We start from the raw sequence: 17,125 nt of genomic DNA on the forward strand, positions 1-17,125 counted from the left end.
TACCTACAGGGTAACTCTGGGCGTCCCCAGGTTCCAACAGAGCATATAATCTGGATTTTAAAAGGTTCCTACCTTATCCAAGGGACCGGTTCTTCACCGTGGCCTGCAGCTGCTCCTCCCCCATGTCTAAGGGACCGGTTCTTCACCGTCACCCACAGCTGCTTCTCCACTATATGAGTGCGTTGCACCGTTGTGCCCTCTGGGGTCGATCAAATCGCGTCTCCTCCGAGGCCCCCGATGAACTCACCGGTGCGCGCTGGGCGTCGGTTCTCGCCGCAATCCTCGACCTCCAGGAGGGGTCCGGGCAAGGCTAAATTGCAGCCTCGTCGCCCACCCAGGGACGCCAAAAGCTGTTGCCGGCACCCAGTGCCGAGAGGCTGAACAACAGCTTGAGTTGGTTCGTTACCCGGTGTGCTACACCCAATAATCACAACGTGATGGAGAAGCAGAAAAGTTTATTTGAAGCTTCAAATAGGTACAGGGAGATTTGAATCTCAAATCCTGCACAACAGAGCAGGAAGTTACACAGGCTTTTATACATCCTTTTTCCCAGCATACTTATCCAATAGCAAGCTGTGTTGGATCATATTAAAGAAGTTCTGTATTAAAATCACAAATGAGTTTGATTCCCCAGAGTTTCAATTCCAGGGTATTACTAATTAAGAGGTCTCTTGGTTTTTGGTGCTGTTTCTCTCCCTCTATGTGTGAAACTTGCAAGCTGCTAACTGTGTTAGTACATCCTAAGACAGAGTCTGTTCTCAAAGCAATTCACAGAGAGAGAGACTCAAAGCAATACTCTAACAACAGAAACAGCACCCAGAGACTCCCCGCCCTTTTGTTGTATTAACAATTGTGATTAAAATAGAGATAGAGGATGTATGTGGATGGATGCTTGGTGTGGATAATAACTGAATGATCAGGGAGGTGCCAGCCTAAGAATCCAGTGTCCATCGGCTGAAGAAGGCGTCAAGTGGAAATAACCAGAGGACCCCCGGAGGGCAGACTGGAATCCACCCAACAGCCTCAAGAATGGGAGAACCAAAGAACAAGATAACATCTTGGAGCCGTCAGGAATGTGCTATCTGCTGATTGATTCAGCAACAGCATGATGAAGCAATTCCCATAGACTGGCATAGGAAGAAATTCCTATAAAAATAGACTCTAAAAAGTGAGAACTTTGGGGTCTGATTCTGCAAACCAACTTCCAGGAGCATCAGATGAGCATCTGACAAGGCCCTGCTCCCTCCTCATGTCCAGGCCACCTGGCCAGTGGCTTGGCATGAGCAACTCTAAGGCTGGTAACTATGATAACAACCTTGCAGAACGTGTGTGTGTGTGTGTGTGTGTGTGTGTGTGTGAATGAATATGAGATTGAATGGAATGTTATAGCTATAACTAACTGCTTACTATGATTCTTTCTGTATTCACAATAAATGTGGTATTTTGCCTTTTTCCCTTTAATAAGATCCTGCTGGTTTTTATTTTATTGGTACAACAGCTGCCCCAAGTATCCATATAGCCAGCCAATCCAGTTCCCAGCTAGTTCCCTGGTTCTCTGTATCATTTGTTAAACCATACATAAAGCTGCTTTATTCAGCATTGTTCTTCCATATTTGTCCTGTTTGGCCTTGCTTAGTTTCAGGCAGTCTGACTCGGCAGCATATTGTTGCAGATCCTCAGCATCACTGCTGCGAGTGCCTCCAGGCGGGCGGGGGGGGGAAGGACACCTGGGCCTAGTGCGAGGGGGCTTCATCGCCACTCGTGGTCTTCCATCCCCTCGAGTTACCTAGTGGCCATGCCCCAGTGTCCCCAACACCAGCATGGAGGGGAGGTCTTACCCTAACTGAGCCCATGCAGATCTGGTGCTCACATGCCCCTCTCGAAATACAAACCCACCGGGTGTTCACAAGCCACCTTACAGTAACAAACTAGTGCATGCCGCCGCAGATCTCAGGGGATCCCAGCAGCGTGTGGGGCCTGGCCCAGCTGCCCCAGGGCAGAAGTCTCCTGCCTGGTGAGAATGACTGCAGCTCTGGGGAGTGGGAGCAGAGGGTGTGCCCCAGGACAGCTGAATACCAGCCATGCGCTGCAGACACAGGGCGTCCCTTCCTCCCACGGGCAGCTGCCGCCCACCGCTGCTCATGCTGGGGCCCCTTTAAGAGCCGGAGGGGCTGCCTGGCCAGGATTTGGCAATAGTGGCCTGTACAGTGCTGGGGGCGGCCACGGGCTGTGTGGGGAGCCCCAGGGGCCGGCTAGAGGCACCTGGGGGTGCCCCCGCAGACACACGGCCAGCTAGGCCCTCATGGCTCGGCAGGTGAGGCCCTGGGCCCGTGCCAGGCACTGGTCCACGGCCCCCGGTGCCCCTGGCAGGGCCCCAGTGAGAGGCAGCCAGGAGGGACCTCGCCCCAGGAGCAGCAAATCCCCAGCCAGCCCCATCAATCATTAACAGCTCTGGGCTGAGGCAGCCGTGGGGCAGCAGCTCGGAGTGGGGCAGCAGCTCGGAGCGTGCCCCCAGGCCCTGCGATGGCACAGTCCCGCCGGCTCCTCGCCCCACTCAGGCTGGGGCTGGCAGCATTACGCTGGCGCCCCCTCGGGTGGGGCAGGGGGCTCAGCACCCCCGCCACGCCGGGGACCCGGCTCGACCTGCGGGGCATCTTCTCCCCGCTCACCACCCCCTTCACAGCCCAGGGCGAGGTGGAGCACAGCCAGCTGGAGGAGAACCTGCACCGCTACGCCACGGTCCCCTTCCGAGGTGAGGCCGGTCGGGGGGCCCAGCACCCCACAGCTCTGCACAGTGGGGTCTGGTTATCCCTGGCGGGCACAGGGTCTGCCCCTGCCCCACTGCCATTCCCCCACCCTGCCCAATTCCACATGCCCCCCTCCTTCCCCCCACCCCCTCGTCCTGCCCCCCACGCTCCCACCCTACCTAATTCCACACACACACCCCCCCAGCCTGCCCTTGTGCCCCTGTGTGTCCCCGCCCTGTGTGTGCGCCCCCCACCCTGCTAACCTGCCCCCCGCACTCCAGTCCCGCCCTCTAGGGCTGTGGGGGATTCTGGCTCTGTGTCCCGTTCAGCTCCTGTGGGGCCGGTTAGCCCGGATTGTGGGGCAGCCACCTGGCCACCGGGAGCAGGCCAGAGCCCCCCAGCTCCTGTTGCGTGGGGCCCCCTGAGCCGCCCGGCAGAAGCTCCATGGGGGCGGGGTAACAGGCTCAGCCGAGCAGAACGGGAACCCCCAGCCCCTCCGGACGGGCGCGTTCCCGCCTCACCCCGGCTTGTTACCTGGGGGCAAGCGGGTCAGCGGCACACCTGGGCCTGGAGGGAGCCAGGCCCCTTGGCACAAGGATGGCCCAGCCCCACCTGGGGCCTGGCTGCGTGGGGGTGGGCGTGGTGCCCCAGCCCATTGAGCAGGAGGGCACGGAAGGGGCAGGAGGGGTGGGCTTGGCTGGAACTCGCTGCAGGCTCCTGGCCAGGGATCGTGGCCCCACTCGCAGGGTCTGTGCAGCTGGGGTGGGTGGATGCTGGCTGGCTGCATGGCAGGGGACGGACCCAGTGGTGGGGAGACTCGGCATCTGGCTCAACGGGCCTCTCAGTCCCCCAAATGGCCCCCACCCACCGACACCCCCAGCCCCCTACATACCAACTTACCAACGGCCCCCACCCTGCCAAAATGGGCCCAACCCCCACCAGCCGCTCCCCGCCCATCCCCTCCAGCTCCCACCCTGCCTAGCCCCCAAACAGCTCCCACCCCCCACCAACCCCTGCCCCGCCTAACCCCCCAAAACAGCTCCCGCCCCATCTCCCCCACCAGCCCCTGCCACACAGGTAACCTAGCAAGAGCACGTGCTCCAGAGCCGTAAGGAGCATTCTCGGGCCCAGAACAAGCAGGCAGACTCCCCCCCAGTCTGGGGTTTTGGGTGTAATTTTTCCGGCCCCCGGGCTTTGTGCCCTGGCTGGCTGTCCCGCTCGCCCCGTCCTGGGCTCAGTCCTGATGCGCCCAGGCAGACTCCGCGCCCACCCCGCAGGGCTGGCTCCCCGGGCCGGACGAGGCCCTTTGCGCACCCTCAACCCCACTCCCAGAGGGTCGCTCTCCCCCAGCGAGACCCTGCGTGCCCCCTCTCAGGGCTCCTGCCCCACCGTGTGGCTGGCGTTCGTGGGCCCCCCGGGTGCTGGGCATGGTGCAGGCAGGGCGCTCGGACCACGGTGGCTAGAACTGGCCGAGGGCACTAGGGGGCGGAGGGTTTTTCTTTGGGATTGGCCCCAGTCAGTGCCCAGTCAGACCGGGGCACGTGGGGCAGGCTGCTGGCCCCGGCCAGGTTCTAGGCCAAGCCCGGAGCCTGGGTGGCAGCGTCCCGGGACAAGGGGCATGCTGCCTGGTTCGGGCCCCCAGCACACACCTGCTGGTGGGTCAGGGCCAGGTCTCCCACAGCTCGTCCGGGGGCCGAACCGCTGCCTCCGTGCCCGGCCCCATACTCAGCTGGCCCGAGACTCAGCCGCTTCCACTGTCCGGACCCTGCTCGGAGACTCCCAAGCGCAGAGCCCTGCTCCCCCGGCCCCGGGCTCTCCCTGGCCCTGAGACCCAGCAGGGCCAGGTGCTTCCCTCACAATGCCCCCCTGACTGGTGACCCGGGCGCTGCCCGGGGGAGCAGGGAGGCTGAACAGCTGGGACCCACGCCTGCTCCCCAGGTGCTGTTCTGCCCAGCATGGCCCCGCTGTCCCATGAGCCCCGGCCCCCTGCTCTTGCCTTGCCCTGAGCGCAGGCCTATGGGGTCGGCCAGGGCCTCCTGCTGCTGGAAGGTGGCGCTGGCCCTGGGGGCTGCCCTGCTGCTGGGGGTCGGCGCCCTGCTCCTGAGGAGGAGGGACCCCGGGGGGGGCCGCCTGGCGCCGGAGCAGGCTCCGCACTGGATCAGGTCACACTACAGCTGCTTCCCCGAGGAGAGCGAGACAGCAGGGGCAGAGGAGAGGCCCACCGGGCGCCGGGGGGCCGGGCAGCCCCTGGAGGAGGGGGACCAGGGCACCGAGCGCAGCAGGGAGAGCGGTGCCCCGAGGGGGCGCCTGGCCGAGGCCCTGCTGCTGCGGGCCACCTCCTGCCAGATCAGCGGCCAGGTGGAGGCGGCCAGGCCCAGCCCGAACACGCCCGTCAGCACGGGGGGAGCGAGTGCCTCGGCAGCGCCCGCCCACACGGTCCACTCCAGGCTGGCCAGGGACTGAGCCCCGGGCCGGGGCTCCGGTCCCCAGGCTCTGTGCTTCCAGCGCCCACCCCCACAGCAGGGGCAGCGAGCCAGGGCCCTGCCCCCTGCCCCTCGGACCCACTGCTACCAGCACAGCAGGGCAAGGAGCAAGCGAGGGGATGCAGCCGCAGGCAGAAGAGCGGGTGTGAGGAGTGCCCCTGCGTCGGGGCTCTGGGAACATGGTGCCCCTTCCCGGGCAGCTGCAGCCCTGGCTGGGGAGACCGCAGCGTGCCCCCGCCAGCAGGCAATAAACTCTTTGTGAGCGTCCCTTGTGGGGTGATTTGTGAGGGGTGCGGAGGGGGGTGAGCAAGTGATGGGGTTCGCGCCCTTGGGGCCCGAGGAGGCCGTGCGCTCTGGCACCTCCCGGCTCTGTGGGTGGGTGGGTGGGTGTGCATGGTCCCTGCCCCTGCTGGGACCCCTGCTTGGCCTCCTTGCCTCGGTGGGGCTCCAGGGCAGGGCCTGAGTTTGGCTGCAGCTCTTAGGGCTACGGTGCCCATGTGGTGCCCCAAAGTGAGGGGCTCTGTCGAGTCTCCCCCGGGAGGATCCACCTGTCTGGGTGCTAGGCAGTCAGGCCTGGTGGTTGGAGCGGCAGGCGAAGCCAGACGTATGGTCTGGACCCGGCCGAGGGCAGCGCTGAAACGGGGCTCTGGGAACAAACCGTGGGTCAGCCTGTGGCCAGGCCAGGTCAGGGCCGTAGGCAGAGTCTGGCCGCAGGCTGCAAGTGGGTTGGAGTCACCCCGAGAGGTGGGGGTCAGGATCCAGGGGCAGGGCTGGAGCAGGGCAGGGCAGGGGCAGGGTTGCGGACGGGCTGGCAGCTGAGGGGGTCTGCGGCCGCGAGGCAGCAATGGGGCTCCTGGCTGGGTGGGGGTGTCACCAGACTGGCCTGCAGCTCTGGGGGTCTGTGGAACAGTGGTGCCCGGGGTCACTTGCCCCAGCCCAGGGCTGTCACACGGCTCTGCCCGAGGGGTGTCATGGCAGCTGTGTGGGCAGCCCTGGGCCGGCTGAGGGTTTCGCTGCAGAAATGCCCACTGGGTCTGCCCAGGAGGGGTCCCCGCGTGTCCCTGGGGGGGCCTGGGCGGGACCCGCATCGAAAGGCTCCAGCGAGGGCACTGGGTGGAAGGACTGTACCAGTCCTCAGCTGGGCTGCAAGGGTGGGTGCCCCTGGAGCTGGGCACCACCCCTATGTGCCCCCCACCCCAGGGCTGGGCACCCTGCCATGCCCCTGCCACCCTGGAGCTGGGCACGATCCCTCATGCAGCCCCCTAACGGGATCTGGGCACTTCACCCCCATCCAGCCCTGCTGGCCCAGCACTGCCCCCCCCGGGCCCGGGTCCCGCCTGCCCCTCTGTGTGGGGGGCCGGTCAAGGCCCACCCCTGGTGCCGGGAGCTCTGGGGCAGCCCAGCGGCCTTGTGCTCTGTCTTGCAGGCTTTGTGGTGCAGGGCTCCAGCGGGGAGTGCCCCTACCTGACGCCCCAGGAGCGGCTGGCCGTGGTGAGCCGCGTGCGCCAAGCCGTGCCCAAGGACAAGCTTCTGCTGGCCGGGTCGGGCTGCGAATGTGAGAGGCAGGGATGGGGGGGTCACCGTGGACGTGCCTGGGCGGGTGCCATGGCCACAGGGCCAGGCTCCTGACTCCCCTCCCACCCCCGGGCCAGGGCCCCTTAGTGCTGCACCACCGGCCCCTGCAGCCTGCAGGCTTCACTCCCCATCTCCCCCCCATGCATCCCCCCCCAGCCTGGGTTCTGCCCCCCATCCATCCGCCTCCCCCCCCCGGCCCGGGTTCCGCCCCCCCATCCATCCCGCTCCCAGTGCCTGGGCCCAGACCCCTCCGTCCCCCCCACTCCCCAGTGCCTGGGCCCGGACCCCTCCGTCCCCCCCACTCCCCAGTGCCTGGGCCCGGACCCCTCCGTCCCCCCCACTCCCCAGTGCCTGGGCCCGGACCCCTCCGTCCCCCCGCCCCCCAGTGCCTGGGCCCTGCACCTGCCCCCGGCTGGGGCCCTGTCGCAGGCCCCATGGCCCCGCGCGATGCTCTGGCGAGGGCCGTGACGTGACCTCCCGCTCGCCCTCCCCCCAGCCACGCAGGGCACCGTTGCGATGACCGTGGGCATGGCCGAGGCGGGCGCTGACGCCGCCCTGGTGGTCACACCCTGCTACTACCGGGGCGCAATGACCAGCGCGGCCCTGATCCACCACTACAGCCAGGTAGGGGACGGACCGCAGCCGGGGGGGCTGGCTCTGTCTCAGTGACAGCTGGACGGGGGAGTGGGGGCCCTGCAGTGCTGGGGGAGGGGCCTTTGAACAAAGGGGGAGGGGCTCTGCAGGGGGAGGGGCCTACAGGAAGTGGGGCTCTAGGAGGAGACTTGGGGGAAGAAGGGGAGGGGCCCTACAGGGGAGGGGCTTGGGGGAGGGCCTCTGCAGAGGGAGGGGCCTATGAGGGGGTGGGGGCTAGGCTCAAAAAAGGACCCTGGGAGCTCCACTGACCAGGCTGGGGTGGAGCCGAGGAGTTCAGAGTATGGGAGAGGGCTCTGGGCTGGGGCAGGGGGTTGGGATGCGGGAGGGGGTTAGGGCTCCAGCTGGGGGTGCGGGCTCTGGGGTGGCCCCAGGGATGAGGGGTTTGAGGTGCAGGAGGGGGCTCCGGGCTGGGGTGGAGCCGAGGAGTTCAGAGTATGGGACGGAGCTCCGGGCTGGGGCAGGGGGTTGGGATGTGGGAGGGGGTTAGGGCTCCGGCTGGGGGGGTGGGCTCTGGGGTGGGCCCAGGGGTGAGGGGTTTGAGGTGCAGGAGGGGGCTCCGGGCTGGGGGTGGAGCTGAGGAGTTCAGAGGAGTTCAGGGTTGGGGTGTGGAAGGGGATTTGGGCTCTTGGCTGGGCGTGCGGGTTCCGGGGTGGGGCCAGAAATGAGGGGTTCACGAGGGGGCTCTGGGCTGGGGCAGGAAGTTGGGGTGCAGGGAGTGTGAGGGCTCTGGCTGGGGATGAGCGGTTTGGGGTGCAGGAGGCTGCTCTGGGCTGGGACTGAGGGATTTGGAGGGCAGGAGCAGGATCAGGGCTGGGGCAGGGAGTTGGGGGGTGGGGGGAGGCTCAGGGGTGCAGGCTCCGGGTGGCACGTACCTCAAAGCAGCTCCCGGAAGCAGCGGCATGTCCCTGCTCTGGCTCCTATGTGGAGACACGGCCAGGTGACTCTGCGTGCTGCCCCGTCCGCAGGCGCTTCCCCTGCAGCTCCCATTGGCCGCAGTTCTTGGAGTCAGCACTTGCAGCGGGGTCAGAGTGCGGAGCCCCCTGGCTGTCCCTATGCGTAGGAGCCGGAGAGGGGACGTGCCGCTGCTTCTGGGAGCCGTGTGGAGCCAGGGCAAGCAGGGAGCTGCTGCCTTAGCCCCACTGCACCGCCAGCCGGACTTTTAATGACCCGGTTGGCGGTGCCGATCGGAGCCGCCAGGGTCTCTTTTCGACTGGGCGTTCCAGCCGAAAACCGGACACCTGTCAACCCTGCCCCTCGGTGACCGGATGCCTCTTTCCAGGGTGGAGGGGAGCAAAGAGCCCAGTGGCTCTGGGGGTGGGGGGAAGCTGAGGGAGTGTGACGTGACAGGCTACATGCGACACCGTCAGCTCCGTCACCCCCTGGTTTTGGCGACAGGGGCTGAGATTGGGGGAGGGGACGGGAGAGTGAAATTCAGCCCCATTGCTTATGTAGGCCCCACACAAGCCAAAATGGTTGTCGTTTATGTAGGCCCTACGTGAACCAAATTGCCCATTGTTTATGTAGGCCCTACGCTGGTGTGCTGGGTGCCGGGAGGGTGCCTTGCCTAGCAGGGGCTCTTGGCTGGCCGCAGGCTGTGAGGGGTAGGGGCTGTTCCCCTGTCCTACGGGCCCATGCCCAGTGCCCCTCTCGGTGTCCACAGGTGGCAGACGCGTCGCCGATCCCCGTGGTGCTGTACAGCGTCCCATCCAACACCGGCCTGGAGCTGCCCCTGGAGGCCGTGCTCACCCTGTCACAACATCCCAACGTTGTGGGCCTCAAGGACAGCGGGGGGGATGTGAGTGGGGGAGCAGGGGCCATGTCTGAGCCTAGCCACCCTGGGGAGCCCTCACCCCACCGTGCCCGGCTCAGCCCTGTGGGCTCCAGCTTCAGTCAGGGCCTCCCACCCAGGGAGAGGGTGAAACCAGGGGCCCTTCACCCCAGCGCTGGGCCAGGGGCTCGCCTGGCTGACCCAATTCTGGGAGACTGGGGAGGGGCTGAGCGGGCCCTGCTGAGCCTCCTGCCCGGTGTGGGGGGCTCGCTGCACTCGGGTAGGGGGTGAGTCTGGGGCGGCTGTGCTGGGGGCAGCTCGGAGCATCCTGTGGGTCTGGGGCCAGGACAGTGGCTCTGCCAGCCGGGCATCAGCACAGCCCGAGTGGCTGTTGGGTGAGGCCTTCGGACCTGGCTGAGGGCCCCTCATGCTGGGGCCTCCGCACTGGCAGGGCCCAGCCCCCATCGCCCTGCCCCATCCCACTTTCCTCCCCTTAGCAATGCCATCACCGCTTCCTGCAGCCAAAGTGTGTTACAGACACTGACTGACCCCCGCACCCAGCAGGTCTCAGGGCCAGCGCCCCCAGCAGACAGGCGGGGAAACTGAGGCACAACACAGTGTGGGGAAGGAACTCTCCCCACTGCCAAGATAAGAACCCAGGAGTCCCCCCCACACACACACACTCTCTCTCTGCCCCTTCCCGCCCAATCCCTGTGGAATCTCCCAGGAGCTGCCTGGGCCCCAGCCACAGGGCTGCTCTGGGGTGGAGCCTGTTACTTAGTGCGAGGGGTGCCACGGGTGGGTTGTTTGTGTAGGGCCTACCCAGTGGGGTAGCGGCGCTAGGCTGGTTTGCTTGGTGGCCTAGTGTGTGCCCTGGCAGACCATCTGGCCTTCTGGAGCCTGCCCAGCTCACGGTGCCCACAGCTCCATGGTGCTTGGGGGCTGTGGGCACTTGGGGCGTTCCTGGCTCCCGGCAGGACGCACTGTGTCTCCCCAGATTACCCGGCTGGGGCTGATTGTCCACAAGACCCGGACGGAGGAGTTCCAGGTGCTGGTGGGGTCGGCTGGCTTCCTGCTGGCTGGCTACGCCATAGGTACGGGCAGCCTCTCCGCTGCCATGGTTTACCCGGGCCCCCGCAGGGGGATGTATTGGGGCTTCAGGGGTATGGGCAGTGTTGGCTACAGCCAGCCGGGGGAGGGGGGGCGGGGGGCGATGTGCAGGTATTGGGGCAGGTTGGGTAAATTGGGTTGGGGTACCAGGGAAGGGGTTGGGGTGCAGGGGGTATGATAGGGTGCAGGTTGTGGGGGTGTGGAGGGGGTGGGGTGCTGGGGGGATCATCGGGGGTAGGGTGCAGGATGTGGGGGTGGTGGAGGGAGGATGGGGGGCAGGGTGCAGGATGGGGGGGTACAGAAGGGGTGGGGTGCTGGGGGAGGATGGGGGCAGAATATGGGGGTCCAGGAGGGCAGATGGGGGGCAGGGGGCAGGATGTGGGGGTACAGAGGGCATGGGGTGCTGGGGGAGAGGTTGGGGTCCCAGATGGTGGCCAGGCCCTGGGTACTCTGCTCTCTGCCCTCCAGGTGCCTGCGGGGGTGTGTGTGTCCTCGCCAACGTGCTGGGAGCCCCGCTCTGCCAGCTGGAGCGCCTGTGCCAGGAGGGACGCTGGCAGGAGGCCCGGGCCTTGCAGCTCCGGCTCATTGAGCCCAACGCAGCGGTAAGAGACGTTCCCGGGCTGGGGGATACGGGGCACTTTTCGGCACAGCCCAGCGCAGAGCAGACCCCCCCTGGCCTCCAGGGCCTCAGGGCAGAGCAGCTCCCAGGGGCGCAAGAGAGCAGGACTCAGGTTTTCCTTGGAGTGTTGTGTAGGCAGCAGGTCAGGAGTGAGGGGCACCGGCAGAGCTGGGGGGGGGGGCAGGGCTGGGCTAGCAGGGGGCTGCAGGTCGGGAGTGAGGGGCACCGGCAGAGCTGGGGGGGGGGCAGGGCTGGGCTAGCAGGGGGCTGCAGGTCGGGAGTGAGGGGCACCGGCAGAGCTGGGGGGGGCAGGGCTGGGCTAGCAGGGGGCTGCGGGTCGGGAGTGAGGGGCACCGGCAGAGCTGGGGGGGGCAGGGCTGGGCTAGCAGGGGGCTGCGGGTCGGGAGTGAGGGGCACCGGCAGAGCTGTGGGGGGCAGGGCTGGGCTAGCAGGGGGCTGCGGGTCGGGAGTGAGGGGCACCAGCAGAACTTTGTTGCCCACCTGGCCCTATTACACTTACACATTCATGAGCCCTCTGCTCCCCATTTCCAGCAATCCCGCTACATGGCAGGGTCTGGGTGCCTGGGAGTGGCAGGGGAGGTGGGGAGATGCCCCCAGCCCCAAGGCAGAGGGCAGCCTGCCAGGCTGGGCTGGAGGCCAAGAACGGGCAGGATGCCCAGTGCCTCCCCTTCCCTGGTGGGAAGTGCCTGGAACAGTGTGTGCTCTGGCTCCAGGGCGGCCCTGCTCCCCCAGCCCCCCCGGGCTCCTGAACTCCCCTCTGTCCCTGGGAACCCTGGTGTCCTGCCCAGCTACACCCCCCACTCGGGCTTCCCAGCCCAGGATCCGTCCCCCACGCCTTCAGCTCCGCTGCCCGGTCCCTATGCTGGGGGAGGGCCAGGCCAGTATCTTGTGTATGAAGCCGAATAGCCCAGGAGACTGGAGCAGCTGCCCTCACTCCTGGGAGGGGCTCCTGCTGGGCCCGGGGGCCCTGCCCTGGGGGCTCCCGGTGAGACCGGTCCCTGGGCTCTTCCCTAGGCACTGCCTGCTGCTGTTGGAGCTGCTGAAAGCTCCGGCCTCAGGGAGCTGCCAGGTCGGGGGCTCTGGGGCCAAGGGGCAGCCTGGCCGGGGGCTCTCAGGGCAGACTGGAGCTAGGCAGAAGGCAGGTGACTGCTGTGATATGGTGCTCCCCTCCCAGCTCTGCCAATGCCCCTCGGGCCTGACCCCCTGCTGCACCAGCCTAGGCCTCTCCCCCGAACAGGCGGCCACACTGTGCAGGGCATCAGCCACGTGCTCCCCGAGCATCCCACTGCCTCCAGCAGACAAGCAGCGTCCTGCTTGGCCTCCCTGACAGACACGTGCTGGCCCAGGCCAGCTGGGCTGGAGTCAGGAGTCACCAGGGCAGGCGCCCTGCTCCCTGGAGCCCAACCCAGCCCCAGCTGAGACGCTTTTGCCCTAGGCCTCCCCAGTGCCCCGGGACCTGGCCGGGCTGCAGGCAGGGGGCAGAGAGGGGCAGGGCATGGAGGGGGGACAGCTGAGGGTGTAGCGCCCAGAGGCGGGGCGGGGGGACAGGCCAGCCTCTCACCATGTCTCTGGCACCTGCAGGTCACCCGCAAGTTTGGGATCCCGGCGCTCAAGCAGGCCATGGAGTGGTTCGGGTACCACGGCGGGCCCTGCCGCGCCCCCCTGCGCCCGCTGAGCGAGGCCCAGCTGGAGGAGCTGCACAGAGACTTTAGCATCAATGGCTGGCTGTGAGGGGGGGAGGGGAACGGGGGTCCTCACTCCTCCCCCCTCACTGGCACCTTCCCTCTCTCTGCTTCCCCAGGAGTCCCCAAGCCCCGCATGGCACCCAGCCTCCTCCCCAGGGCAGGAGTGCAGCCCCCGCCCAGCCCCAAATCTCGCTGCCTGACACCTAGAGCTGGCCAAGGGGGCACAGTCCTTCCCCCCACAAGCCCCCTGCCATGGGGAAGAGCCGACCCCCAGGCCTCAGCGACATGGTGGATACCCAGGTCCCTCAAGCCCCCCACCCGGAGAGGCCTGGCTGGGCTTCCTGCCAGCTCGGCCCCCTTCCACACCCCAGGCTGCTCTGCTCTCAGGGCCACATTCACCCCTGGCCACCAGGGCGTCTGGCTCAGCCCCTGCTCTGGGACAGGCCCGGGGAACAGGGCCCCGCAGGGCCGTGGGGTCAGCCGGGAAGGGAAACGTCCATTGCAGGCCATGGTTCCCGGTGGGGTGGCGGGATGGACCCGGCGCAGGGGGCAGCCCAGCTCGGCTTTCACTAGCTAACATGGTGCCAGAGGCATTGCCCCAGCCCCTAACCCCCGCACTGCCCGATGCCGTCGCTCTCGGGCGAACCATCTCCAGCGTGCTGTGGGGCCAGCCAGCCCCTCGCAGCAGCAGGGGGGGATGCCTGCTCCATCCCTCTCCCCAACTTCCCTCGCCCAGCCCCAGTGCCCCGCAGATCTCAGCTCTCCGGGGCTCAGAGTCTAGGAAGAGGCTGCTGCCCCATGGCAAGGGGCATCGCTAGCCCTGGCCTCTGGCGGGATCCCGCCAGCTGCTGGCCCCGGCTGAGCTGTGCCGGCTCAGAAGAGCAGAGTGGGGGCTGCACAGGACCCAGCCAGGACCCTGCCGACCAGGGAGAGCCCTGAGGGCGGCTGTGACCTTGGCAGTGCTGGAGCCGGGCAGCCCCTGGCGCGTTTTAACTGCTGTAAGGTGGGAGTGGGGAGGGGCAGGGTCCCTGGTGCACCCTGAGCTGTCAATAAAGCCCTGGCGTCCGCACTGCGCCTGCCTCCGCCCTCCTCCCTCACAGAAAGTGGAACGGCCCCTGTGGCCTGGGGGCGCCTCGGCAGCTGGTGGGGGGCAGTCGGGCATTATCCTCTCCTAGCAGGGGTGCTGTAGGGGCTCCCAACAGGAACATGGGGGCTTGGGGACGACTGCAGGTGGGCCGCCCGCAGGGTGTGACGAAGTGGGCCTGTTCTTAATGTTTCCTCCGAATAGTGTGGGGGTGCCTCAGTTTCCCCTAGGCAGTTCTTAAGTATCTAGGTGGTGGGGTAAGGGTGTATGATCATTGCAGAGCCCTAGAGGGCAGGTGTGTGCAGGGGTCTGGACACAGAGAATGGCCAACACCCTGTTTCCTGGCAACTGATGGCCTGGGCCCTTCCCCCCCTGCAAGGTGAGAGCTGAAGGGTTGGAGAACAAAGGAATCAGGTGCCCTCCTGGCCCAGGAAAGGAACAAAGCCCAGAGGAGGAGGGGCTGGAGGGAGTTTCAGTCTGGGGCTGGCTGGGACATGGAGTGAAGTGCAGACGTGGTTGTCTGGCTCACGGCCCCCCAAAATGGACCCAGCTGAGGGGTCCCGTTCTCTGCACCTGCAAGCTCTGTTTTAGACCATGTTCCTGTCGTCTAATAAACCTTCTGTTTTACTGGCTGGCTAAGAGTCACGTCTGACTGCGAAGTTGGGGGGCAAGACCCTCTGGCTTCCCCAGGAGCCCCGCCTGAGCGGACTCGCTGGGGGGAAGCACACGGAGGGGCAGAGGATGCTGAATGCTCCGAGGTCAGACCCAGGAAGGTGGAAGCTGTGTGAGCTGTGTGTCCTGAAGACAGGCTGCTCACAGAAAGGCGACTACCCCAGAGTCCTGCCTGGCTTCATGGGGAGCAGTTCCAGAGCATCGCCCAGGGACTCCGTGACACAGGGCAGGCACGAACCAGCTCCCAGGGAGGGGCAGGGCCAGCCAGCGTGGGCGCACAGAGAGGGCTCTGCCAGCGTATCCGTGCCCTGCCCCTGGCACCTGGGCATGCTGCCCTTTCCCCACTGGAGCTGGGGTGTAGCACCACCCTGGGAAAGCCAAGGCCCTGCCCCCTGACCAGTGCCCCTCCCCACTGCAGCAATGAGTGGCTGGCCAGCAACGTGGGGCACCCAGAGCCCAGTGCCAGCAGGCAGAGCTGGACAAGGACACGAGAAGCTTGTGCCAAGTCTCTGAACGGGTCCTTGGTGGGACCGCGCCCCTGCCTGCAGAGTCACTGCTCCTGGGCCCCACGTGCCTTTGTTCCAGGGCTTTGGGGGGCTGCAGATGGATTTGGGCATGTGCTAGTGGGGGGTGTCACAGACTGTGGAGGAGTCAGAGGCCTGCACCCCTCTTCCTGGGATTCACCGTGACTCTCAGCCAGCCAGTAAAGCGGAAGGTTTATTGGACAATAGGAACACAGTCCAAAACAGAGCTTGTGGGTACCACCAGGACCCCTCAGTTAAGTCCTTCTGGGGGGCAGGGAGCTTGGACCCCAGCCCTGGGGTTCCCTGTTTTCTACCACCCAGCCCGAAACTGAAACCAAACCTCCCCCCCAGCAGGCTCCCTCCTGCAGCCTTTGTCCAGTTTCCCAGCAGAGGTGTTACCTCCCCCTCCCCGTCCTGGCTCAGGTAACAGGCTCTCAGGTCTCCCATCCCCAGGGAAACTCCCCTGCCACATTCCCAGGTCAACACTCCCCCCTCCCTGCTGCATCACATCTCTGAGCGGGGTCACTATGACTAGTGATCTGGGGAAGTTCGGGGCCCCCTCTCCGGGACAGCGCATCCGCTATCAGGTTGGCACTTCCCTTCACGTAGACCACGTCCATGTCGTAATCCTGCAGGAGCAGGCTCCATCTCAGGAGTTTGGCGTTGGCTCCTTTCATCTGGTGCAGCCAGGTCAGGGGAAAGTGGTCGGTGTAGACGGTGAAGTGTCACCCGAAGAGATAGGGCTCTAGTTTCTTGAGGGCCCACACCATGGCCAGGCACTCCTTCTCGATGGCCGCGTAGTGTTGCTCCCGGGGTAGCAACTTCTTGCTCAGGTACACGATGGGGTGTCTCTCCCCCTTTTCATCCTCCTGCATTAACACCGCCCCCAGTCCCGTGTCTGAGGCGTCGGTGAACACCACAAAGGGCTTGTCAAAGTCTGGGTTTGCCAGGACTGGGCCACTGACCAGAGCCTCCTTCAGCGCCCGGAAAGCCTCCTGGCACTGCTCGGTCCAGACCACCTTGTCTGGCTTCCCCTTCTTGCATAGCTCAGTGATGGGGGTGGCTATGGCGCTAAAGTGGGGCACAAATCTTCGGTAGTATCCTGCCATCCCAATAAAGGCTTGGACCTGCTTTTTGGTGTGAGGAGCGGGCCAGTCTCTGATCGCCTCCACCTTGGCTGGTTCCGGCTTTAGGCGGCCGCTCCACACCCGCTGGCCCAGGTAAGATACTTCAGCCATCCCCACCTTGCACTTCTCCGCTTTTATGGTCAGCCCAGCCCAGCCCCCTGGAGTCGGTCCAGCGCTTGTCTAACCTGGGACACATGGTCCTCCCAGGTCTGGCTAAAGACACAGATGTCATCAATATACGCCACGGCAAAACTCTCCATCCCCCTCAGTAGCTGGTCCACCAGGTGCTGGAAGGTGGCCGGTGCTCCCTTGAGGCCGAAAGGCAGGGTCAGGAACTCATAGAGCCCCAGAGGGGTGATAAAGGCCGATTTCAGCCGGGCATCTGCATCCAGCGGCACTTGCCAGTAGCCCTTTGTAAGGTCCATGGTGGTAAGGTACCGAGCTCCTCCCAGGTTGTTGAGGAGCTCATCAGGCCTGGGCATGGGGTACACATCAGATACAGTGATGGCATTGAGCTTCCCATAGTCCACACAGAACCGGACCAACCCGTCCTTTTTGGGGACCAGCACCACCGGCGAGGCCCAAGGGCTGGCTGATGGCTGGATCACCCCCAAAGCCAGCATGTCCCGGACCTCTCTTTCCAGGTCCTGAGCAGTTTTCCCTGTGACTCGGAAGGGGGAGCATCTTATCGGCGGGTGCGACCCTGTCTGCACCCGGTGGACAGTCAGATTAGTGCGTCCAGGCTGGTTGGAAAACAGCTGTCGGTATGGATGCAGCACCCCCCTGACCTCAGCTTGCTGGGCAGGGGTTAGCTGATCTGAGAGGGGAATTGTTTCCAGTGGGGAACCAGCTCTGGTCCCAGGGAATAGATCTACTAAAGGGTCATCTCCCTGCTCCTCCCACTGTCAACACCACATTCCCCCTGGCATAATATGGCTTCATCATATTCACATGGTACACCCGGCGGTGGTGCGCCCGGTTCGACAGCTCCACCACATAGTTTACCTCATTGAGCTGCTTGAGGACCTTGAAAGGGCCCTCCCAGGTGGCCTGTAG

General features: G+C 65.3%; 1 protein-coding gene across 1 annotated transcript; it reads left to right on the forward strand.

Annotated features, from left to right (window-relative positions):
- The first annotated feature begins 2,441 nt into the window (after positions 1–2,441).
- Positions 2,442–13,734, forward strand: HOGA1 (4-hydroxy-2-oxoglutarate aldolase 1). The gene is made up of 7 exons (XM_084635639.1): positions 2,442–2,752; positions 6,657–6,785; positions 7,302–7,429; positions 9,120–9,254; positions 10,225–10,321; positions 10,806–10,939; positions 12,559–13,734. The coding sequence occupies exons 1-7, from the start codon at positions 2,524–2,526 to the stop codon at positions 12,706–12,708; spliced, it is 1,002 nt and encodes a 333-aa protein (XP_084491765.1). The 5' UTR covers positions 2,442–2,523; the 3' UTR covers positions 12,709–13,734.
- Positions 13,735–17,125: the final 3,391 nt, after the last annotated feature.

This window comes from Lepidochelys olivacea (genome assembly GCF_965140295.1).
Source record: "Lepidochelys olivacea isolate rLepOli2 genome assembly, chromosome: 7".
NCBI lineage: Eukaryota > Metazoa > Chordata > Testudines > Cheloniidae > Lepidochelys > Lepidochelys olivacea.

Excerpts from the sequence above, each read along its gene's own strand:
- HOGA1 (XM_084635639.1), top strand. The coding sequence starts at position 2,524 with ATGGCACAGTCCCGCCGGCTCCTCGCCCCACTCAGGCTGGGGCTGGCA. Across the intron at positions 2,753-6,656 it reads CGCCACGGTCCCCTTCCGAG|GCTTTGTGGTGCAGGGCTCC; the intron begins GTGAGGCCGGTC and ends TCTGTCTTGCAG. Across the intron at positions 9,255-10,224 it reads TCAAGGACAGCGGGGGGGAT|ATTACCCGGCTGGGGCTGAT; the intron begins GTGAGTGGGGGA and ends GTGTCTCCCCAG.